This window comes from Anser brachyrhynchus (genome assembly GCF_964034855.1).
Source record: "Anser brachyrhynchus genome assembly, chromosome: 1".
NCBI classification, from domain to species: domain Eukaryota; kingdom Metazoa; phylum Chordata; class Aves; order Anseriformes; family Anatidae; genus Anser; species Anser brachyrhynchus.
Genome location: NC_137694.1, coordinates 123,661,956 through 123,688,377, shown reverse-complemented (window position 1 = coordinate 123,688,377; position 26,422 = coordinate 123,661,956). Strand labels below are relative to the sequence as shown.

Sequence of the window (26,422 nt, the reverse complement as noted above, 5' to 3'; positions counted from 1 at the left end):
GCTGTAACAATGTTAATGCAAGTCCACTGTCTACAGTTCCAGTAGAAAGAATGCTTATAGATTAGAAAAATTTGTATGCCAGAAATCAATGAGTTGAAGAAATTTAGCAATTTTTTCTTGCATTTTTTTTTTAAAGGAGAATCTTAAGACAAAAACAGCACAGAGAGAAGACATGATTACTTTTTAATTCTTTTTCAAGGGATTTTTATCATTTTCTTTTTCTAAAGCCACAAAGGTACATTTTCTTTGTTTTTGTTAGCTACAAAAAGGTAACAATTGCTCACTGACTCATTTGATACAAAATACAGTTTTGGAAGCCAGTGTCTACCAAAGCGGATGTCAAAAACATCCGCTACTCACACATTACAATGAAACAGTCAAAATGCACAGCTGCAGAATACCTCAGACCAGGTGACAGTACTCACAAAACATGGATTATATACTTAAATGAACTATCAAAGCCATTACATCTATTTACACTGCATTTTGCTACTTTTGAAATAGAAGCAAAAGCTACTCACAAATTAGGTATTCATAACTGATGACATTATTAATGCAAATTTGTCTGACCCCCATTACCTAGCTCTTACAGAGTAGTTCAAATACTGGCAGAATACTGAATATTCAGACAAGCAAACAAAGAGATTTCTCAAAAACCATCTGCTGTCACTACAGATAAGGATAGAATGCATCAGAAATGTCATCGACCATATTACATTCTATTTTGAATATCTAAAAATAACATAACCATTAGCACTGCAATGTGATAAATCATTAGATTTGCAATAGGAGAGAAGACCCCTGCCGATCTACATTTATTTTTCTAAATAGCTGTGTAACAGGACACCAGACACTAAGAGAGCTCATTAACTGGAAGTTTACTTCTAGTAACAAGCCAGTGGCATTAGGATAACAGGTAGCTCCTGACCTAAACCACTCCAAATATTTATGGGTAAAGTCCAGTAATAACATCCTGTAACAACTAACTTCTTTATTATTGTGAATCCTATAGACTTTCTTCTTATTTTTTTCCCCTTTTATTTTTAAACATACACTGAGAGCATACTAGCAAAAACATTTCTAAATTTTAGGGCATGATAGAAAACAAGTATCTTCTCATATTCCCTTGACGCTAGCCATGTCAGCAAGATGAACAAGAAAACACTATTACTGCTGTATACAACTAGTGGGTACAGACAGGGTTAATGACTTGATGAACTACAATGCTGATGGGATTTTTTTCTCCTTCCTCTTCTCTGTGCTACAGGTATGGTTGAGATACAGAAATATGCAAAATCAAGATCAAACAAAAAAGTTATCAAATGGAAAACTGTCTGAGTCTCATTATCACTTAATAATGGTGCCAAAAACTCATGTCATCAGTGCAAATTAAGGGAAAATATGGCAAATGTGACTAAGATAGATTAAATGAGGTTTTTATCAGGCTACACCGTAAAGCATAAGAAACTGGATAATTACTTCACCTAAAAAGAACAGCAGAAATGCCATTATATAACTTCAGAGTCTACTTATTACTGGGCTAGCACAAACAAGCACAAGACTCAGAAAAATGACAGCAGGCACGAGTTCATTAAAGAATCACTTTATTGCTAGAAGGGAGCACACAGACACTTCATCTCCTGTGGCTCTGCCACTGCTACCATACTTCCTACTACTCAGCTGTTGTAAGGGGAAAGAGGACACAGCTCCAATGTATTCCCAGATTCAGTGTCAGAGGGAGCACTCCCTATTGTCCCTCAAAGATTCCTCTAATGCTAGGTCATGCATGTTTTATCCCAAAGCACACCTTGCTACACAAGGATTAACAAGTTTTGTCACAGAAAATTGCTACCATACAACAAACACAAGGTTCCAGAAAGACTTATTTCTCCAGCACTGCATGTCTAGCAGAGGGTGTTTGACACTGTAGTATCAAACTTTCATTTTCTCTACAGTATGATACTGTCTGTGCCTCAAAGCCAGGCATCTCTTTGAAGATCACTACACCATTGTTCAAATATTTAATTACCGTGAAAAATGAAGAGAAACTGGAAGATATTATAGCACGCAGTATCAAAAGAACCATTGCAAACATTTCATAGCAAAATTGATGGGATATTAAACTGAATATTTGCCTTAACTTTCCAGGAATTTGCTTGACTACTGAGACTACATGATGTGTTTACTGGTTTTACCCAGCTGGGCAGCTGAGCTCCACTCCCAACCACTCTCTCCCTCTCCCTCCTCAAAGGGAAAGGGGAAGAAAATATGATGGAAAGGGCTCAAAGGTTGAGATAAGGACAGGGAGATCACTCAACAATTATTTCATGGGCAAAATAGATTCAAAATAGAGAGATTAATATAACTTATTGCCTATTACTTACAAGCTAGAGCAGAGAGAAACTAAAAGCAAATGAAAAACACTTCCCCCCTCCAACCTCCTCCCACTGAGCAGAGCAGGGGAACAGGGGAGTGGGGGCTGCGGTCAGTCCCTAATGCTTCATCTCCTCTTCTCCTTCACAGTCACTCTCTGCCCCTGCTCCACGCGGGGTCCCTCCCACGGGATGCCGTCCTTCCCGAACTGAGCCTGCGGGGGCTGCCCACAGGCAGCAGCTCTTCCAGCACTGCTCCCACACGGCTCCGTACCACGGGGTCCATCCATCCCCCAGGAGCAAACTGCTCCAGCACGGGTCCCCCACGGGCGGCAGCTCCCCCCAGACCCCCTGCTCCTGCGTGGGCTCCTCTCCACGGGCTGCAGCTCCGGCCCGGGGCCTGCTCCTGCGGGGGCTCTCCATGGGCCGCAGCCTCCTCCAGGCCACATCCACCTGCTCCACGTGGGCTCCTCCACGGGCTGCAGCGTGGAGATCTGCTCCGTGTGGGACCCATGGGCTGCAGGGGGACAGCCTGCTCCACCGGGGGCCTCTCCCTGCACAGGCCGCAGGGGAACTGCTGCTGCCTGCCTGGAGCACCTCCTGCCCTCCTGCTGCACTCACCTAGGGGGCTGCAGGGCTGCTTCTCTCACATGTTCTCACCCCTCTCTCCCAGCTGCTGTTACACAGTGTTTTTTCCATTCCTTAAATCTGCACTCCCAGAGGCCCACCCAGCATCACTCTCTGGCTTGGCTCTGGCCAGCGGTGGCTCCCCTTTGGAGCTGGCTCTGGTCTGTCATGGGGCAGCTGCTGGGCTCTTCTCACAGAGACCACCCCTGCAGCCCCCCACTACCGAAACCTTGACACATAAACCCAATGTACCAGAAGGAACAACTATCGAAGTTCACAGGTAAAAATTCAGTATACAGCCAATAACGTGTAATTACTACATGATGTTGACCATAACACAAATTGTTACTGTTTATTTGTTCTAATTTGCACTTGGGGTATTTAAAAAGATGCTTATGAGAAAGAAGAGTTCCCCTCTGACAGAGCTAACACCAGACCTATTCTCTACTTCATATCTAAAATTTTGGAAAGAGACAAACATATATTATACGTCAAAGTAGTTGCACTTACCCTTTCTGGTAACACAGGCTTAAAAAAATATTTGATGTGAACAGATGAAACAATTATATTCAAGTCTTTCCTCATTCCTATGGCATTTGAAAATGCCTTCCGCAAGCCTATGCAAACTCCAAAACACACGAAAGCACAGAACTTGGAATATTAAGCTTTTTTCTTAACCTCAAAGACTGGAGACTCTATTCTCCTATAGGGAAGCCTCCCCACCCGCCCAGCACACCCAGATAACGGGTGCACTGCAACGTAACAGTGTTACTTGATAAGAGGTACACTGGACAGACAGCCTTTAGTGTATTTTCTGAGGTTTATACATGAAAAACAGAACCATGTTCCTCCAAAATTGCAGTACAGAGAAGACAATCATACTCAACCAGTTAACTGCTAGAAGTTGTAACTCCAGGTACTGGTAGTTAGGCATAAAAAATAGATTATTCTTAACAGCTTGATCAAAGCTGTTGAAAATTCCATATGTATGAGTTATAATTATTGATGTTATTGTTATTTGGTTCATTCTCCTAAGATATTTCAAGTCTTCTGCTACAATTAGCTAAAGTTAACTCATACCAACAAAGACAGCAAATATCTCCATCACCCGTATTTCCCACATATAACAATAATTCAAAATAATGAGTTGAGAAACAGGGAGCTGAAGATTTTGCTTTTCCACTTATCTGTAAAACAAAAATTTTCAAAGAAACTTATAATTAATTGTATCTAAAACACTTTAAGGAAGGTCTGAGATTAACAAATCTGTTATTTGCATTGAAAAAGATCAAACAATCTTCTGAAAAGTCAACAACTAACTTACATTCTGAATCTCACAACACTCACCACAAATGTGTGAAAAAAGTCATTTTCCTTAGTTGTATCAAGAGTAATTTTGTTGTTGCTGCTTTACAATAAAATACATATTACTACCGTATAATTTTTCAGCCTTCCAGCTTTGTCATTCAAACCTGATCAGAAATCACTATTCTAAAATGGCCTGATTTTGGCAATATTTGTTGCATGGTATTTTGAGATGAATAAGATATGACTGAATGCTCACAAACACATACTTTGATCAACCAAAAGGAAAAACAAACAAACAAAAAACTTTCCTTTGGAGGGGTCACAGAAAGCATTACCAAGATTTTAAACTTCTTAGCTACATAATCATAAATGTCCTACAACAATAGGTCACTGTGAGTTATGTAGATATACTTTGCCTAGGAAGTTCAATTTGCAAAAACATTACTCCTTTCAAATCCTGACCCCTAGAATCTAAGCGTTCATTAACTCTTTTCTAAACAACACTTTCTACCAACCAGTAGTTTTCCCCACCCCCTTTTTCCCCCCCCTTTTTTTTTTCTTTCCTCACTACAGGTAAACACCAGACATGCACATAAGCTTGCTTATATTTCATTCACTGAAAAGATTCAGTCAAGAAGAAAGAGTTGACTTTTCCACAGCTTTTTCATGACTGAAGGGGAAGAAAACCTGTCTGCTATGCTTTTCTACATGCCATTTATACATCAGAAGAAAAAACAACAACCCACCGACGCTGACAGTTAAAGTATCTTCAAATTTTTTGCTCTGCAATGGGGCTAGCATTCTCATCAATTCTGTCTGAACAGGAAAGGAAAAAGGCTGGAATAAAGCTCCTAACCACGTATCTTATTCTAGCAGATAAGTTTGTTTGCCTCTATCCTAAGATAGAGGCATTGACTGTATGTTCCCTTTCTGTTCTTACTTACAGCGGTTGAACTTTCTTAAACCACCACCAACATTAAAAAGTTTTTCAGCAGTTGGCTAAACAACTGCACATATCCTTAATAAAAACAGAATAAAACGTCTAATCAATAGTGATTTTTGTATCCAGAAAATAAACTATTAAAGTTAATAAATATATAAGGAATAAAACAAAGATAAAACTGCTCTGCAGTTTTTATTCAGCTAACAGAGAATGCAGTGTTGTCACACAATACGCTGTTAAGAGATATTTGAGTATCTAATTAGGAGAGGTGATATATATGCAAAGCAAAGTTGCAGAAACAGTATGCTGGAACCTGCAAACAAGATTCTCCACTTCCTGATACACCACTAATTCAGTCTTTCAGTCTAGAAAGAAATTTGATTTTTAGATAGGCAACCTTAATGTATTGCTGAATGAAATTGTTACAGTTGCACAAATTCTTAATGTGTCTTCAAATAGGTACAGAATTAACTGTTCTTTTTCAAAAGCTTGCAGGTTGTTCTTTATTATTATTAATAATTTATTTTTATTAGTATTTGGAGAGAACTAAAAACATAGGTGGCAAGCACCACAACTTACAGCACTGAATAGCAAATAATTACAGCAGACATTTGGAAAACCACCAATGTTTAAGAGTTTTTCAGCTGTTGGCTAAACAACTGCAACTATCTTTGCCAAAAGCAGAATAAAATGTCTAATCACCAGTGACTTTTGCATCCAGAAAATAACTTATTCGTTAAACTATTTTAAGATGAAAGTTCAACCCGTTACTGTGGTTGTATCTGTTCTGTTGTGCAACCACGCTTTCCATTCCAATCTCACCCAGAGCTTACAAGCTGCATCTCGTAAGAGGAGCTATTTGGCTGCACACAAGACAGACACTCAGGAGGTGCCCACAAAGTCTTCACTGATGTGGTGGCAAGTCCTTCTTATTACTGACTTTCAAGCCTTACTAGCTGCTCCAATTGTGAGCGCTACTTCAGATGCTCCTCTGAATTCTACATAGTGCAAAATACCATCGTCTTAAATTAATCCCCTCTAACAAGGTTGTGTTGTTTGTTTTGTTTTCCCTGCATAAGCAGACAATCTTTTTCCTGTATTTCTCCTACATAAAGTATGCAAGGTTATTAGGTCAATTAGACGCAAACTCTATTGTGTTTAAACATCAAAAGACTCAATGCTAGGTTTTAGGCTGATTTTAACATCAGAAACTTCTGTTTCATTCCATCAAAAATTCACTATGAGGTGAGCCACTGATAACTAATGCCACAAACATTAAAAATTGCATTTGCTAGAGGCTTAATAGACAAATTGTGGGAAATTGCATGAAAATGCAGCATACGGATCACAGTGTGGAAAAAGATAGTGTATATATACATATATATAAGAGCATTAAAAAAAAGGAAATACAATGGCTGTTCAACATTGCCTTATATTAAAGAATGTTTTAGAAATGTTCGCTGAGGGTAATTATTTAGTCTCTCAGCAATAAAAAAAAGGACATAGAATAGATAGAAATAAACAAGATCACGTGAAAAATGGAGGCTTCTTTCAAACATGACTGTATAAGGAAGCACAGAAGAAAGAGAGGATTTTCCTAAGTCATTGTTTATTGAGTTAAACAGTCTCATTAGGATCAGTGGTGAAAAATACTGCAAGTCTAGCATAATGATGATATTCAAGCAAAAAGTTACATCTACAATCAAGTGCTAAAATGAATTAACATAAAATAGCTGTATTTTAAGATACAATTAGCTACAGTTTGAATCTACATTTGGATACATATATTGAGAGCTGATTTGAAATTATGATTTCTCCAAAAGATATGAGCTGCATGCTGTAATTCTTTAAACAGAAATCAGCTTATTTTCAAGACACCTTGATACTGGTGTGTATACCTTAGAACTCTGGACCCAAACTTCAGCATGAAAAAGATTGCTTTCAAGCATACAGGGAGTGTTTATGCTATTTCAGTAGGGAGCAAAATTAACATCAAAGTATAAAAAAAGAATTTGTCTTCAGTTTATGAATTATCTTGCAAAACATTAAACTTTTGTGCAAAGAAGTTCAGCTACAACCAAGTGAATGGAAAAACTGATTTTCAACCTAGAGAAAAGAATGTAATTTGTACTAACCTTCAGGATCAAGGAGTTTCTCTATGCCCAGGTGTTGCCTGGCTATGTTAAATGCATGGTCTAATCGTTGCACAGGTGACTGCTGAGAAGCAACAGCATTCCAATCAAACAAGTCGGGTCTAAAGAAAAAAAACAAGAGGAACAATCAGTTTCTTCTTTTTTGGTGTTAGACTATATAATTCTACTGCTATCCATCAGTATCAGCTACTACTTTTTTGTTTTCTTAATGAAAGAACTCGTTCAGTCAGTGCTAGAACTAACAAAGCTTGGTTTCTAATGGGTTTATAACTTATACCCATCCATATCCATCACCACCACATTAACCACATTTCTTATCCCCAACTAAATCCCACTGGCCTATAACCTAACTCCCCCCAAACCAGTTGTTTCCACCCACAGCACTCTGGTCCTGTCACTCCCCTAATACCTGTCACAGGCTTGCTCACTCTCTTTCAGTCCCAAACAGCGCACAGGTGAGAAGAATCACGTGCTGTGGCTGTGCACACTAAAATTAGCTCATGGCAAGCCAAGCAAGATAGGTAATTGCTGTATTTATTTTGCAGCCTTCCTCCTCTCTCCAGCTACCAGTTTTTCACTACAGGTTTAAGAATGTTATTGCTGCTGACATTAACAGGTCTCTACTATATCTGATTGAAATGGACCAACAGGTTCAACATCTCACGATGTGGGAACATATGCAGCATAACTGCACAGGACACTTTTCATATCAAAACCTTTAGAAAAACACACACTTTTCGGATGAGTACAAAACTGTACTCCAATTGTGGGTTTCAGCTGATATAAGCAAAAGCCCCACAGCACAAATTAAATGTGCTTACAGGAAAGGACAGAATAAACAAAATTAAATTACAGCTCAGATACATAATCTGATCCCTTGTATTACCAGTTGCACTATTTGCAATATAAATAATGTTAATACACTATGATCTTTGGCATTTCATCTAAGAGTCATCCATTAGGAGATCAGAATTTTTTATCAGGCATTCGGGAAAAACAAGTTTAATCAGGTGTTCAATAACTGATGTGCATATAATATGAAGAAAAACAACTATACTATTTGTGATTTTGACACTGTTCTAAAACAGAAATCATTTACACATGTAATTTTATCTACAAATATATCAAGTATGATCTAAACAATTTGCAATGCTGCAATTAGCTCTGACAGATTTACTTACATTTTTATTAATTTTAAGAGTTCATTTTAAACAGTGTCTCCCATAGTTATAATATATGGCTAAAATGTTCACTACATCATACTGTAATAACTTCAAGAGAGCAAAGGAAAAATGCTATATATGCATTAGTAATTTCCCAGTTATGTACCCTTGCTGTCCAAGTTCTTCTGAGAGGAGAGTGACTTAAAGAGTAACAACGAAGTTGTTATGAACTATTTTGCTTCTCTATGCAGAAGTTTATAAACATTAATTAAGAATAGAAGTATCGCTATTAATTTATCCTTCCCACATGCAGAAAGACTTTAAAATATTAAGTTTGTCTGGAGACAGGAGGGTGGTGGATGAGGAATCTTAAGAGGTTGTTATCTAGTCATGGTTGTAGTAAGTCTGTGAGATCAGACTGATTTGTATACTAAAATACAGGCCTTTTCAAAGCACAGCTTATGTCTACACAATTTCTTGCATCCTGTTGGTACTGGATCTGCCTGGGATGGGGTTAATATTCTACACAGCAGCTCATATTATGCTGTGTTTTGGATTTGTGGTTAAAATCATGTTGAGAACACACTCAGTTTTTGGCTATTGCTGAACAGCACTGACACAGCATTAAGGCTTTCTCTTCAATTTCATCCTCCTCAGCATCTCTCTTTTACTACAAATAGCAAAAATTTGAATTGAGACATAACTATAAGAGTAGCAAAAGCTCTTCAATAAACCATTGGCAGGTGTCTTATGAACTTTCTTAATATAGTAAACATAAAATATAAAGAAGATGGCAAACATTCCACATCAACTCAGATGTATATAACCATCTACAGCAACTCAGATCTCAGAGCATCAACTTAATTAAAAATAATAACAATAATATAAGTGAAAATGCTCTCCCTATTCCAACAGCAATTTAATTCAGCAGATATTCCCTTTGTTAAAAGAATACCTCACTATACACACTTCAGTAGTCCCATCACTAGAACATGAGCATTATAATAGCAGCTTGAAATGTCAGCTTCTCGCTAAAAAGTCTCTAGATGTTTCAATGTGTACACTTACAGGGCACTACTGCCAAATATGACTGCAGGAGATATTACAGCCTAGAAGATTACAAATTGTGGCAAACAGTTCTTAAAAATCCATGAAAAAACATTGAAACTGAATTTCAATAGCTATTAATGGCTTCCAAAAGAGTTTAAATATAGGAGCAAGCAGGTGTGAAAAAGTATTGAAAAGAAATCAAATGGAATACTGATTCTAAGACTTCACTTGTTCTCTCTGTATTGTTCAGGTTGTAGAAAGGGAAAGCAAATCCGTTCTTACATCTGCAGCTTGGTTCATGTCTGACAGGGAGTAAATCAAAGCTGACATACCTAGCAAGCATTCACTGCTCTCCCCGAAAACATACAGGCATATGAATGTTTAAAATATAAGTTAGGAAGAACTAGAACGTGTTGAACTCCAGCTAGCCACCAGCTGATCAGCTAAAACAGCACCAACCTTGCTTATGACAAGACTATGGACAGCATACATTGAAATGATTTAAAAAGTTACAACAGGAATTATATATGCACATACATATATTAATCACAGAATGTTTTGGGTTGAAAGGGACCTTAAAGATCATCTAGTTCCAACCTCCCTGCCTTGGGGGGGTGGGTGGGGGGGTGTGGAACGACACTTCCCACTAGATCAGTTTGCCCAAAGCCCCATCCAACCTGGTCTAGAACACCTCCAGGGATGGGGCATCCACAGCTTCTCTGGGTGACCTGTTCCAGTGCCTCACCACTCTCATCATCAAAAATTTCTTCCTTATACCCAATCTAAAACTACCCTTTAGTTTACAAACTGTTGCCCTATCACTACAGACCCTAGTGAAAAGTCCTTCTCCATCTTTCTTATAAGCCCCTTTTATGTACTGAAAGGCTGCACTAAGCCTTTCTAGAGCCATTGCAACACAGCTCTGTTTGTAGCTGCAGCCCCTAGTAGTAAAACAGAATTTTAAGAAGCATCTTCAAAGTTTGCTCTAATTACTCCTCAGAGACTGCTTCCTAAATCTTTGTCAAAAAATAGAAAGCTAAGTTTTCACGAGTACAGATATAGAAATTATGACCAAAAAAATATGTATATATACAAGCAGTGAAGAAAAAAAATACTCAGTATATTTAGGGGTCAATTTCTTTACTTAGTATAGACACATTTATTCATTCTTTTTTTTTTTTCCCCACATTAACCTGAAGTTAATTCACCTAAGATGCAGATGGCTGTGAATCTTGAAGAGGTGACGAATTTTGCAAAGATGGGGATTCAAGAAATGTAAGAAAAATAATGCAGACTGAAGCTAAACAGATGTATTTCACACACAAAACACTTTAAGTTATCTAGTAACAGTACCCACTTAAATTTGTGACACATATTCCTATCTCTAGATAAAGAATAAGGTTTGCTAAATCACAGGCCCCTACAGAAAAACAACAACAACAACAAAACCAATAAGATTATGGTAGAATTTATAAAATCAGTAAGATTTTATAAAAGGAAGAATTTCAAAGAAAGGAAGTGAAACATTTTGAAGATACTTTTACATCGCAGGCTCGTACAATAACTGTGTTTTCATTTGTTTAGCGTTTTTTCAGTATCACAAGTCTTTAAATCAGTAGACTTTGTAACTTACATAACTTTATCTAAAATATAATTACAAAGAAATGTCATGCATGCTTAATAGGCTATTTTCTTAGGCTGTCTTTATGTCTAACAAAGGTTATAATGCTATTACAATTGGGCTACGATAAAGTAATTTAACAAAAAAGCAACTTAGAGATCTAATTCACAAAGAAGTGTATGCAGAAAGGAACTACATTCAGATCATAAAAGCTACTGCCTCTGTTTTAAGAATTGTTTTTTTGTTGTTCTTACTTCATATACACAAGAAAACCTCACAGATATCTCCAGTAATAAAACAGGATCCAGTAGCAGGTAACCTAGTGATTTGTTAAAAGAAAAGTATTTTCATACCTTTTCACACCATTACTTTTACATCCACATTTCCCTCACTGTACTGAAAACAAGCTTTTGCTTCTTCTATCAGTTCTTTTTAATTCCATTTTCCTTCTCTCCTCCTCAATCTGTCATCCTGAAGCAGAAACAGCTGTGGTGAAGCACTGATTTCTAAGGCAGTCACCTGGCCTAAGTTCAAGCATTTTAAAGAAGCAAGGAGGAAGCTAATGAATGTCACTTACTCCTACTTCAAAATCCTGATTAAAGTGCAAGAAAGACGAAAGAAAAAAAAAAGTTTTTTTTAAGAAAAAAAGCTTTAAGTAACTTAGAGGAGAGAGGCAAAGATCTCTGATACCAATCTGGAGGAAAAAATATTACAAGAAGTAAATGGGTAAAGCTCCTGTGATCTAGAGCCTGAAATAGGGACAGTGTCAACTGTAGTAGAACTGACTTCTCCTTACCAAAACATTTTGTTTTGCTTATATTCCTGGTGCTACTTAGCAGCTACTGCCTTGTTTAGTCAATAAAGTTCAGAACATTCCACTCATAGAACCATATCCTAAGTTTATATTCTGAAAATTCGCACCTTGGACTCAATGATATACCACTGTAGCTTTGTCAAGCAATCTGTGCCCCACTGCTTCTCAAACTTGATATTAAAAGCAATTGCTATAGAGTGTAAATGTCCAAAAAGACAAGGTGATTATATAAATGGGAATATTCACTCCAAGTAACCTCTTGAAAAATGACCAGAGAAAGGGCATTAGAAATATCTGATCAGAATAAAATGTCAGCCATAAACAAGAGAAGGGGGGTGGGGGTGGGGGGGTAAAAGACTATGAGAGAGAAAGCTTTCTACTGAGAATATTGCTCTCAGTGTGTTTATATGTACTTAGTTCTTCATGCTCGTCTCTTACTTACTTTTAATCCCTTCAAGAAGGCACTGAGAATATCCATTCAGATACAAATTCCACTACTCTCTGAAGGTCTTTAAAAAAAAGACAAAAAAAAAAGCCAACTACTCCTCACTGAAAACATTAGATAAGAGAAATGAAAATATCACCAATTACCGGGTAGGGATAGGAATTGTTTTATTAAGACATGCAATTATTTTGTTATTATCAATCATCAAAGTAAATGGAAGCATACTAGATTACATCAGTGGTTCATGCAAAACTGGTATCCCCTCCAGATTAGTAGCATTTAATCCTTCCATATCTCAGGATTTTAAGGTATTTCTGAGTTGGAGACTTTGTGCTTGTGCACACTTTGTTATGGGAATTCAACACGGCTGCCTTAAAGTGTTTGTTTTGTTTTGTTTCCTCCATTCTTGAGCTTTTTGCATCTGAATCATGAATAAAGATGACTTAGCACTATCTAGGATGTTTTTGGAGGGCAGATACCTAATATGTAGCAGTGGCAGAAAAAGAAGACATACCAAGGTATAACAGCTTTCCAATGTGACTGTTCCTTGACTCCAACTATGGTGAATATAAAGATGTTTTCCATATTGAAGTGTCTGCTCTCAAATGTTTCACGCACTCACTCACCCTGAACACTTTATGTTGAAACAGATAAATACTATTTAGCATCTCAAGTGAATCTTAGAAGCATACAAACATAATGTAAGAGAGGCTGTGGTAGCTTTTTTTTTTTTCTTTTCAAAGACTAGATGGACACAGGAAACATATTGTTAGTAATACCTCCAGAGTGTTAATGTCAAAACCAATAAGATATGTAAATCTATCTCCCATTTTTATCTGCTCAATTGCTTTCCTTCTGATACTCCTCCTTTCCCCACACCACTCAGAAGGAGCAGTCCACAGATGAAGATGGTGCAACAAAAATATAGCAGAGGCTGTAAATTGAGGCTGAACATGGAAGCTGTTGAAGGATAAATCAAAGATACAAAAATACTGTAAACATAATATAGTTTATACGGTTACTTATTTTACAGTTTAAATGTATTTCCTGAAAAATATTTGCAATTATCTGTTGTGAACTGCAAAAAGTTGAGTTTGAAAAACATTTGTTTGTAACTGTCAATTTAGGAGTAATGCTAATGTCGGCATAAAATGCACACTCCAGACACATGGTACCAGGTCCACCATGAGATCATTAACATACAAGACTTCCAAATTACGGCTAGCCTTTTTTCTGACTATTTCTACTTCCATTCCTAACAGCATCTAAATGTGATGAAGACTGTGCAGGCAAATTACAGCCAAAGAGTCAACATGGAAGGCTTATGGCTTACTTCTGGCTAAACAAGAAACACCTAAAGTCAAGGCTAAACCTCAAAGACTTCAGTGTCAAAAGCAAAATCTATTATTTGCAGTAAATACTATTTTTTTTTTCACAAATGGATTTTATATATGAATTAGATTATGTCCTAAGTAACCATAAAGACAACTGACAGTTGGAGTGAACCTTGTTTTTCTTCAAGATGCCATTCCAATACAAAAATTGCCCGGAGAGATAGGTAATGTGAAAAAGTACAATAATGAAGGGGGAAAAAAGGCAATAGGAAAAAGTGAATGAATGAAATACAGAGGAATAAACTGAGAGGAACACAGGGAAACTAAGAAAACATCTGGGGAAAAAAAAATGAAGAGAAAGGAGTAAAATGGGAGAACTGCAGAAACGACAAAGACGGAAAATGGAGGAGATTAAATAAAAATGTTTTGTGTTGCAATAGATTTTCATACTATGTAAGTAAAACACAAAATATTAATAAAGCATAGGATGTGTGAGACACTATGTTTCATGTAGCCTGGTGCTGATCACCTTTTGCTGGGTTTGCATTTAAACTCTCTACTTTAGGCATGAAGCCAAGACACTCTGACACCGAAGTAGGTGCCTGCATTTAAGTGACTAAAGTAAGTGGCAGGGTTTCTTATAGAAGGCTTTTTATTCTTATAGGATAGAGGTAGGTGCTCCTGAACACTCCAAATGTCTTAGTGTACCTATTTTATTGATTGCATCTTGAATCTTGAAGGCCAATTCAGCGATCCCGCATACTGAGCATGAAGTGCAAAGTCATTGAAAATCAATATAAAGGACGCACTAAGCACAGAGGTTCTTCTGAAAAATGACTGACTCAGGGCTTCAGAGAACATTAGGTCTTCCTCTGAGACTTTTGCAGAATAACTTAGTGATTAAAGCCCAGGAGAACACAAGTGGTGCATCCTGGAGTCTTGGAGACTTATCTCAGGAATTTGAATGTACGCTTGCTGTTTCCTAGATGATTGCACAAACTACTAGGAAGGGGACAAAACTTTACTGGGGTAATTCTTTTTCACTTCCATTCAAGACAGGCTTACCATGCAGAATGTTATGAAAGATTTATAACAGCAAACACAAAATGAGTGATGAAGAACTTAAGCTTTGAAATCTTGTTATAGAAAAACTGAATGAAGAGCATGAATTGTAGTAAGCAGGAAATGAGTGTTCTGTTCACAGCTGGTGAGCTTTGCCCTGAGCAGAAGACAACCTTGGAGAAGGTATGACATACAAACACCCAGACACTTGTCTAGACAACACCAAGGTTGCAGGCATGCAGGCACCTACCTTCCACAACCAGGGACTACTTGTAAATAAGAGACTTTGTTTAGATATCTAGAGCTCTTTTTATAGAGCTGGACAAAATCGAATTTCTGATTATTGATTTCAGGCACCAGATGATGTTAGGCAGTGTTTTTGAGCATGCAATCTGGATATCTGACTATCTGACTGGATACCTTGACTAGGAAACAAGAAGACTGATATCATGTCTAGGTGAACAGACATGCTACAACTTTGGCCTTCAGTGGCTACACTGATTTGCCAAAGTAGTTATCAAAGTAGTTAAAATGCCAAAGAGTACCACTGATTTTAGCCTTTGAATATACAATACTGATTAGTTATCCAATATAATTTTAGCATATTTTCCCCTTGAGATTTATCTAATTTTCTTTCCCAAAGGTATCCTAATGCAACAGAGGCAGCACTACACCACTAAATTTAGCAGGAATCATTCAGTCTTTTCTGTATCACAGCATTCCTGTGTGGCTTAAGTAACCTGGTATTTCAGTTAAAAATAGCATTTTCCCATGTAGTAAGGCTGTGCGCAGACAATGCTTCAAGGAGATGAAGAGGTATTCATGCCCACAGAAATTATCCATAGCTCCCACACTTTAACACAGCTTCTGTGGAAGTAATCATCTACAAGTATGGAGCCAGATCTTTAGACTGAAAGGGATTCATTGATTTCTACAGGACAATTGCATTCTTATATTCAGGTCCTTAAGAATGAAACCACCTATGAAATGAGAGACAGAACAAATTAAAAGGAGAAAATGGTCATCAGTGGAAATGACCAAAAAAGTAAGTTTAGAGAGTGCCCAGGGAAAACAAAACCAACCAACCAACCAACCAAAAACATTTGAGCCAATGAGCAATGAAAAAAAGTAGTTATTGAAAGCTAGTGACAGAGTCTGTGTCTACAGTGTGAGATGAAGGCTCCATTTGACAATACTGTTTCCCAAAGCATGCATCCTAAGTGCATCCTGTTATGTCAGAAGAAGATATGGATGAATAGCAGCCCCAGTGTGCCTTCTAGTCTTCTGAGGGATACCAGAATAGGGAGACTGGGAGGAAACAACCATGCACTTGGGCACATCACCACTTTGCTGGACAGGACCAAGAGATTAGATGGTAAGTGACCTCTCAAAATAGTGTATTCTACACTTACACTACTAGAAGCTACTTTTTAGTTCCTTTGTGCCCTTAGCAATATCCTGAAACAAGACATGCCTGCTATCCTCCAAATGATAACTCTTCAAGAACTAGTTAGCTGGACACATAATCAAAATGTATGAAATTTTCTGGTGCACGTTGTTTTGTTGCCTGAAACAGGCTGATACTGTCCTGTTATTTACAGATGTCTTTGTAGGGACTTCTGTGCTAGATGCCATTTCTTGATTGTTCATTTTGCAGTGCAAGTTACCTACGACATATAAAAGCCTCTCCACTCAAGGGCATTTAGTGCTTTAATTTGAAATTATTATTCCACAGTTTTTGTGGTAAAGCAAAAAAAAAAAAGAATTCAGGCCATTAAACAACAAAAGAAATTCAACCCCTTCCCTCAAATTACATTTAGTACTTGATAGTGTTTAACAAACTTTTATATAGAAAGAAAAATCAAAATGTCATAACAAATTCTAAAACATCATAGTTTTGCAAACTGTAATATATACATTAAATGAATGACAGTTTGTTATGATCATATTATTAACACATTAAAAGCTCTCTGTAACTGCTACAGAGTAATTTAGAGGAATAGTGATCTGGGAAGAAAACCCAGAGATACACTTATGAGACATACTCTAACCTTGGGCAACCATTCAGTCTTCACTTTCTCAGGGCTCACAGTATAACAAAAACAGCACTCCATTTCCTGGAAGATCCAGGGAAAGATTGTGTTGAACTGCATTAATTACTTCCCCCAAATAATAATAAATTTACATTCTTATGAGCTTTCATCTAACATAAATACTGTAAGATGTAAGTATGATCAAAAAGAAAGGATATGCATGCCTGTTCCAAAATTAATTAGCCTTAGAAGGATGTAGCTAGTGATTAACTCTACAAATGAGTTATTAATAGACAAACCCTAAACCAATATTTTGATATGACAAATGAAGAACATTACCGTCCATACAACATCACCATTTTGAGTTCCCAGCTCAGTGGTAACCAAATGTAGTGGTTGTCATGTATTTACTAGAGTGAAGTGAGTATGTCTGAACACATCATCATCTTGTAATTATTATCTGCATGTATCTTATTTGCCTGTTAATGAGCTTTTTCTTATACAGTTAAGTGGTTGATTCTCCTTAGCAAATCATCCCCAACAACAATCGCCATTACAAAAGTAATACAGCTGTGTAGAGGTAGAAAACTGAAGAAAAAATACATACTTCTCAGTTGCTGATGAGTCCAGTTAAAGATGAAGTTCTCCAAGTGCATTACTCCAGCATAGACTCAAGACAGTTTAACATTACATCTAACAGGGTAGGACCGTGGACTCCACTGGTAAGGGTGCTATCCCTCTCTCTCCCTCTCTTCCGTTTTCATTCCCCATGCTTACCAAGGCTTATATATGTCCTTTCACTACTTTTCTTGCACTGGATCATGGGACTGCATTGTAACAATTAAGCTGATCTAACACAAAGATAGCTCACAAAACCAAACAAAATTCCTAGATAGTAACTTTTCCAGTGGGTCAGCATGCCGAACTAACTGCCCTAATACTTTTGCCACTAGAGGTACATGAGGCAGAAGAACTGCCCTAATACTCCTGTCACAAGAGGCGTGTTATAACTTCCATACCAGAGAGGCACATGAGAACTACCTCAGAAAGATGCAAACTACCATACCAGAACTGCCCTAAATACCACAAGAGATCGTCTTAGATTGTGCTTTTGTAAGTATTTTTGTAAGTATTTTTGACAAATTTTATTTTAAAATTTTAGTAACTAAAAATAATTAAAAAGAAAGCTTGAATTGTAATAATTTCTTTTAAATTCCATTTATCTATCACTAAATAGAACATGCCCATCTACTCACTCAAAAACTCAGCTCTCACCGATAATTTGGAGCACTCAGCCGACTTGCAGGACAGTCCTCTTTAAGTGAGAAATATAGAAGTATGAAAAGACAGATCAGGAGGCTTACCACATTAGAAAATAAATGTTGCTTTGCAACAAGTAGTGCCATAACCACACCAGGTAGGCCTTTAAGAAAAAATGGCAAAACCTTTTCCTTAATCCAAGTACACAGAACCACTAGAGGACTTTGAATCTCTGATGATAGAGTTTCATATAGCATAGACCAAAACTAGTCAACTTCTGAGAAAGGGAGAATACTCAAAACAGCTTGGGAAACAACATAAAGGTTTTGAAAACAAAGGCTAACTTCTCCAGCTGTGTACCTTCAAGGCAAATCCATAATTTCAGTCCAGCAACTCTCTGACGCTTTCAGCAAGCACTACATTGTAACCCTCCAAGTGCCTACAGGAAAATCTTTTCCCTGTAGGACTACTTTTAAAGGGTTAATTTTGGATCTATTGCTTGCTCGTCTGAAAAGTTTCCAAGTCTGCACTTCTCTTTCAAACTCTCTTCTTGCTTATACACTAAAATTCCAGAAAATAATCTGAACTGGGCATCCTCAGTTGTGCTGGGGGAAAACAGATCCTCTTCCTCTGCAAGAGGTTTCAGTCTGACACGAAATACAGCCCCGACATCAAAGCAAACAGGCAGGCATTTAAAAGAATGCTGAGAGCCCCACTCAGTAAATAGCTAAAACCACATAATAGATACACCATCCCCAAGCCCTGTAAAGTTATCTGTTACAAGCTAGCTGAAACAATGAAAAGTTAGTTTTCCTACCTGTGACTGTGAAGGAGTGCATTGAAAGCCAATCCATCAGACCAGCTACTGGTGAAATTGATAACATTGACCTGTGGGTAATTACGAGTCGATTGACGGACCCAGCTCAGCAGAATCTTTTCACTGTTTGTCTGCTGCAGTCCAGCCATGATGTTTTTCATTACATCTTTGACCTGCAAAAAGAGCCAGAATTTCATCAATGATTGAACTTATTCAGTAAAAGCTGAATCTTTTTATTGACTCACAAAACCTTCAGTTACCCACATTTAAGCATTAAAGAAAAACTTTCCTGGTAACTGCAGAACATACTTGGTGTCAGCATAATGACAGCAGTCAAGTCTGAATGCTTAAAAAAACCTGACACTGACTTGTTGGCCGCCACTGCCAACACATTCGGTACATTCATCACTGTGCCACATGAAGTGCTCCATGAATGAGCAGAGAAGGCACATATGCCTGCATTACTTAAGGGAACAGAGTGCATGTGAAGTAAGTATTTCTCTTTCTGTTTTTCTTTGTTCTGGAAATGCATCCTTAGTTAACAGGATACATTACAGCAAAAGTTGATAAAGTGATGAAAAGCATTTTTCTGTCATTGATGGTTGAAATAAGTACAGAGGTGAAAAAAATGTGATCAGTGCACAGCAGATTATTTTTGACTTAAATGTGGAAACAATATTTGCATATGTGAACTTGGATGAAAAATGAATTTCATTGCATTTATTACAGGAACATTATATATGTTCCATTTTTTGAATTTTGTTTCATGAATAGTTAATATTCCTCCTTCATCAGAGAATGATCACCTACCTATGGCTATAACTTTACAGAGAGCACTTAATTCTGAGGGTTTATAAAATATTTCCCTGGAGTTTGACATAGTGTAGTTGCTTATATATTTCTTCGTGACTTCTTTACTAGTGAAAAACTTCCAGTAAGAAGTCCACAATTTATTCTTCTGTAAAGTAATCCCTTTGAAATCACTGTGCCCTTCATATATCCTATAAAGATTAGCAGCTCTTTTAAAAGATTCTTTAAGATAAGATTTAACTATAAATTTGCTTATCATTGTCATTGCTTATTCAGTTATCCAATATTTCTTTATAATTCTTCACTTGAATTGCTCAGCAAACAATGTCAGAGAATAACATGTAGTGCAAAAGCTACTTTCTGACAAGGATGGACCACTCTGAAAATCTAAAAACTGTAAGATAACATGCAGAAGTGACAATCGTAAAGCATAATCAACAATAAATAAAAAAAAAATTACTACGATATTGTAGGAATAGAGAAGATACCACTTTACTGTCCAGTCTGATAAGTTGCTTGTTAGTTTGACAGTAATTACTTCAATCATTTGAATAAATTATTGAATTGATAAAAATTACTAAAAGAATGTCTTGTTTTTACACCTCAAATTCATACTATCCAAAGAGCATTAGTGCCTTCGATTTTACTTCTGAGACCTACGTATAAAGTTAACCGTATATGATCTAACTTTCTGAGACAGGAGGAGAAACTGATCCTCTCTGAAATTCTTGGGACATATTCCCAAGACTTTCAAGACTTTGACTAAGACACATTCCTTAGACTTTGATCTAAGATTGTAATTTGCACCAATGAAAATGAATATCAAATACTGTCACATAAGAACAACAGCATTCTATAATTTCCTCCATTTCTATACTAGGAAACAGAAAGTAAAAAGTTTGGTAAATTTATTAAATACAGTATTTAGTTTTGCTTTATATGCCTGTGTGGGTATCCTTCATTTCTGGTTAATATTTTCAATGTCTTCATTATCAAGACCCGACAAAATATATTTACATAATTCAACTCCTGTATTTCCAAACAAAAACATTTGCTACTGTGAAAATATAAAACTTTGTTTTTCATGAGTCCAGGTGCTAAAAAGAAAAGTTTCCAGAGCAGCATCTACTGTACCAAATTTAACAACATGAAACCCTGGAAAATATTGAAATTAAGGTAATGGAGAAATGTCCATGCCACAGTTTTATTGTTCAGTTTGGATTTTTATCATATCCTCGTGTTTACAAACAGGTTTATCTGCATATTATAAGAAAACTGTAACATTTGAAAAATACAACATACAAAGGGTAGCTGAATGTATGCAGAAACAAGAATTAAAGTTCATAACAAAGAAAAAATCTTGCGTCTGCATTGAAATTAATATACCAGAAATTAGCAACAAACTATGAACGCTGTGAAAGAATGAATAGGGCAGAACAATATAACAATGTCTTGTCAAGAAGGCAATCCTTTGGAATAATACAAGCAAACAGTTTTCCTTTTGATGTAAAGAGAAGCACATGAAAGTTTGGCATTTATTTCTACTTCTTAGTAAACTGACAGGAAATAGCTTCAATCTCTTGTTGAGTTTAATGTTCTCATGATGTATAAAGATTTACTCAAATTTTCCTGCATTTCTCTGCAGATGACCACTAAATTTATCTATCTATTTATTTATTTATTTATATCTCCTGTGGAATTACAGGCATTCAAAATAACAGAGTAAAGAGGCCTGATCTTCTGCCCCTCCGCCCCCCTCGGCTATCATCCCTCGGGCTGGCAACAGCATGGTGTGCCACTGCCCTGAAGCAAGCTCAGTGGCTGAGCCCTGGCTGACACTGAGGTTAGAAGGAACCTCTTTACAGGTTTCTCAGTTAAGATGTGCTCTTCAGAAAGAGCAGTACTTCAAGATGTGTTCTTGTCAGCCTGAAGAGCTTTTGGACAGACTCCACCCGATATAAAATGCCTGAGCATCCAGGCTCAGAAATGACAGCCATTTCAAAGCACCTACTAGGCTCTGCCTCTTGCTGGCAGTTGACCTCCAATATTTATTCCTTTGTTAACTCTCCTTTCTAATGCCATATATCCTGGCATAAAAAAAGCTTTAAGGCACGGGAAGCTCCAGCTTGCTGGGAACAGAAATACTTGCTCTTCCTGGAGGCTGGACCTATGCTATGGGATAAGAATCGGTTTTGAATAGAAGAGGGAAAAGGGCAGCACAGACACCACCATGGGTAACATCCAACATGTTCAAGTGCCCAAATGAAAGCTATGAACAGAACAGGGGTGCTGCTACTGTTGTCATCACACAAACAAAAGCACAATGCCTGGGGCACAGGGGCAGTCCGGGAGCCCAGCACCCAGGGTGGGACCAGCAGCTTATGGCAGGCTGGAACCGGACGGAGCCGGCCCCTGCCATTTTGTCCCCAGAGCGGGGCCTCCTCTAGCCCCTGTCTCCAGCTCTGGGTACCTCACAGCAGAGAAAAGCTGAGGACCAGCTTTTGGGGACATCTGAAAGTGAAGGAAAGGCATGGGGTGATGGACAGAATGGTAGCCAGAGGGAGGCATGATCCAGGGGCCTGTAGTCTGGGGAATATAAAAGTCAGAGACCCCCAAGACACTAACAGCTAAAAACCCCTTTAACTTTAGGTGGCAAGGAGGGAATCTGGCGCCGTTGGGAAATGGAGGCTGAAACCAGAACATCCGTGCCTGGCCTACTTCCCCAGGGGACTTCTGATCTGCCCTCTGCTCTGCTGGGAAGCCCTTGAGTCTGTGTGTGCATACAAGGCAGCTCCCAATGCAGCACCATCTCTGGCTTGCACTGTATCGCTTTCACCTGCAAAATACTCAGATGCGTGACATTTTGTAAGAATGGCACTTGGATTCAGGATGCCAGCCCCTACAGGACGGGGAGGGAAGCAGGAGAAAATCTGAGAAAGTTACTCATGAAATGAAGACTTTTTTGTATTTCTCAATCAAATAGGGGCCTGGCATCTCCCTGGCAGAATGACTTAGTATTTTTTACCTGGTATATTTCAGGTATTCTGACTGAATGGATTACTTTTTTATAGCCAGAATCCCCTCAACTCCTTCAAAGCGCATCTTCAAGAACTCTTTAAAGAACATTTTCATAGATGTTCAATGCACCCATCAAAGTAAGGGATGTTCTTTGCTCATTGGTTCAGGGTAGTGTGACAGGACTGCTCAGTTTTAATAAGGGACTGTTGGAATGCATTTCCCTGGAGTATCTGCCTCATGCATATGCCTATTATTTTGCTTTTTTTCCAGGATTTTGGCTGTGAATTTCACAAAAGATATTTGTCAGGTTTGTGGTTTTTTCATCCTATTCATGAAAATAGGTTTGCTCTTAAAAAATGTTGATGCTGCAATATCGAATCTTTTTTCTACTCTTAAGAGAGGGATTCTTTGTCAAACATAGCAATTGAGAAATTAATGGTTTTGTTTTGTTTTTGTTTAAATGTTAGTTGAGCAGTGAGGCTGGGATCACAGAACTGTGAGAAAGAGGGCAGCAGCTTCAAAGAAATAGAAACCATAATAGATTTAGTACCACAAAGAGCTTAGGCAGCAGGTGCTCAACTCAGAACTATGGTTCAATTTGAGAGAAACTTTTAATAATAATCTGAAAAACAGGCTAGATAAGAAAGGACATAATCACCACAGGGGATACAGAAAGCCACAAGATCTCTACTGAACAGAAATGAGAATGGTGAGAACGAGACAAATCTTTTCTGCTGCAGTGCCTCCACAACTGCCTCATGTCAATGGGATTGCTGACAACCAATCTGACTAGCACTGCCGCATTGTTCCTTTCATGCACGTTTCTTCCACCACCTCTCGCTCCCAATCTCTCTCTCTCTTTTACATTCTACACAATGGGACTGACATTTTTGTAAGAGGCGGTCTTGTTGTCACATATAATTGCAGTTCTATCCTAATGTAGTCCTGGCTGCAGTCTGTGAAACTGGAAAAAGCTTTTTGCCTGTTCATCTGCAGAATGATTCTTTAAATGTCCACACAGCTTGTATCAGTTTTTTGCATGCAGGCAGATACACTTCATCTGTGTGACCCTTCTCAGGTTCTTGGAATCAGAAAGTGAATGGATTTGCAAAAGCAGCATTGCACCGTCAAGCTTAAACTACACCAAGAGCATACATAAAATCAACCAGCCTGTGAATTTTTTTTGGCCTTCAGAGAGTACAAGTACATACGGCAGACTTGATATCAAATCATAGGGAACAAGATGTTTTACTCAACTGTAAATAACTGGCAGAAAACTTTGGTGGCCCTGAGTCTGTAATTTAATCTTTAACAACAGCTTGTCATATTTGTAGCTGCTTAGTGCCATGAACAATCTGTGACAGGGAAAATGGTGCCAAGAAGAAGGAGCAACCCTTTCTTAAGTAACTTATAGCCTTGTTTCTCCAGAAGCAATGTGAAGGTATAATGTAGTGCCAATCTATAAACAGGGCAGAACAATCATGAACATATTCTAGATCATGCAAATCACTTCAAAACTTGAAAGAAAAACTGGAAAAGAACAAAGATTTTCTTCACAGTGCTGAAAATAAGCAGATTCACTTTGAACTGTTCCAGTCTTTTAAGGGAAAAAGGCAGCAAACCAACATCTCCTGAATTGTGTTTAAAAAGAGAAAAACCTATGTACAAATCTGGTTTTATATGATTTTTAGTTAATCATTATTCAACAGAAACAGGATTATTATATAATAGTCTTCTTGCAAAACATGGCTTTAGCTACTCTTTAGAATAGAAACTGAAATTGAATTCTGTCCAAATTAGAAATCTATTTATAAAAAAAAAAAAGAAAAAAGAATCCAGAACGTGCAGGTCTCTTCCCTTCAGTAATCCATAAATAGATCAACATGAAACACTTAAAGTATAAAATGAACATGGTCTGAATCGGTACAAATTTGCAAGGAAGTGTCACATTATTAATCTCTGCCTTGTTAATATGGTCCCTTGACTTCTTATACACGGGTTGTTCAGCTGATGTCATGGGTACCATCATAGCTGCCATCGCAGTTATCACTAGGTTCATGATCAAGCTTGAAATGAAATAGCTATGTACTGCAAGCAAGTGCAGTAAGTGTATATGCCTGTCATGAAAAACCGCACCAGACCATCCCAGAGAACACGTCTTTTGTGTATGTGGTAAGTATGCCTTAGGGGAATGCTAGGAAAAGGCAAAAAAAAAAAAAAAAATAGGAAGTACACAGCTAATACTAAAGCATATCTTTAACACTTTGCTTAAGGAAAAAAAAAAAAGAATAAATCTGTCCTGGTTTTGGCTGGGATAGAGTTAATTTTCTTCGTAGAGGCTTATATGATGCTATATTTTGTATTTTTGCTGAAATGGTGATAGCTTACAGAAGTTTTCAGTTGTTGCAGAGCAGCACTTACACAGAGCCAAGGATTTTTCTGCTTCTCATGCTGCCCTGCCAGCGAGGAGGCTGGGGGTACACAAGGAGCTGGGAGGGGACACTGCCAGGACAGCTGACCCAGACTGACCACAAAGGCATAGTCCATACCATGTGGCATTATGCTCAGCAATAAAAGCTGGGGGAAAGATGGAGGAAGATGGGGATGTTCAGAGTGATGGCGTTTCTCTTCACAAGGAACTGTCACGCATGATGAGCCCTGCTTTCCTGGACGTGGCTGAACACCTGCCTGCTGATGGGAAGTAGCAAATGAATTCCTTGCACTGCTTTGCTTGCATGCATGGTTTTTGCTTTACCTATTAAACCGTCTTTATCTCAACCCATGAGTTCTTGCACTTTTCCCTTTCTGATTCTCTCTCCCATCCCACCTGGGGACAGTGAGCGAGCGGCTGTGTGGCACTTAGCTGCCTGCTAGGGTTAAACCACAACAAAATCATAATGTGAATTTGAACATGACTACTCATTTCCGTCCATAATTCATATAAATTAAAGCACAGTGATTCAAGGATAATTGGTAGAAGTTGCACAGCTAGGTTTCATATTCCATCTGCTCTTAGTAAGTAATTTAGAACAGTGTTATGCAATTAAACTAAGAATATTGGGATGTGAGACAGAGATGGAAGTGATTTAACAATTTGCAGCTTTTCTCCGTTGCTTTCACTAAAACATATCCTGTAAAATTAGAAATGAATTGTTCTCTACTTCAGTGAATTATGCACGTGATTTTTGATATGAGTGTTTAGTTTTTAAAATAAAGTCCTTTAGGTTCTGTTTCCCACCATCTTTTCTTGGAATGCTAAGAAGAACTTTTAGATCATTGCTTGGGGAACTGAACCAGCTTGAACAGACAGACTCTTAGTTCAGACTCATACAAACACACAGACTCGAAGCATCTAGATGCAAATTTTTTTGAATTTTTATTTTACTACTTAGAATTTGTTTGCTTAAGTATCCATACCTAGCATGTTGGTTTTTACAAGATATATATGATAATCCCTCCTTTCTCTCTAAAGAGAAAAGAAGCTAAATGAGCCATAGCTGCTTCAATTAATTGTTAGAATAGCAGCTTTTTAGTGTTTTAAATATAATTCTTGGAATATGATTATTTAATTAAAACATAAGTCACATTCCAA

The 26,422-nt window shown here is 37.7% G+C and overlaps 1 protein-coding gene across 23 annotated transcripts in view; it reads right to left on the bottom strand.

The window, feature by feature from the left end:
• Nucleotides 1–26,422, bottom strand: part of DMD (dystrophin) — a 1,241,121-nt gene that overhangs the window by 839,894 nt on the left and 374,805 nt on the right. For 22 of the 23 annotated variants that reach the window (XM_080576230.1, XM_080576221.1, XM_080576232.1 and 19 more), the window contains 2 exons: nucleotides 19,003–19,175; nucleotides 7,386–7,504 (listed from right to left, as the gene is read on the bottom strand). In XM_080576230.1, the coding sequence (XP_080432356.1) occupies nucleotides 7,386–7,504; nucleotides 19,003–19,175 (292 nt within the window). Of the gene's footprint in view, nucleotides 1–7,385; nucleotides 7,505–11,590; nucleotides 11,751–19,002; nucleotides 19,176–26,422 lie in introns of those variants that run through there. The other variant, XM_080576231.1, reaches the window with a different exon arrangement.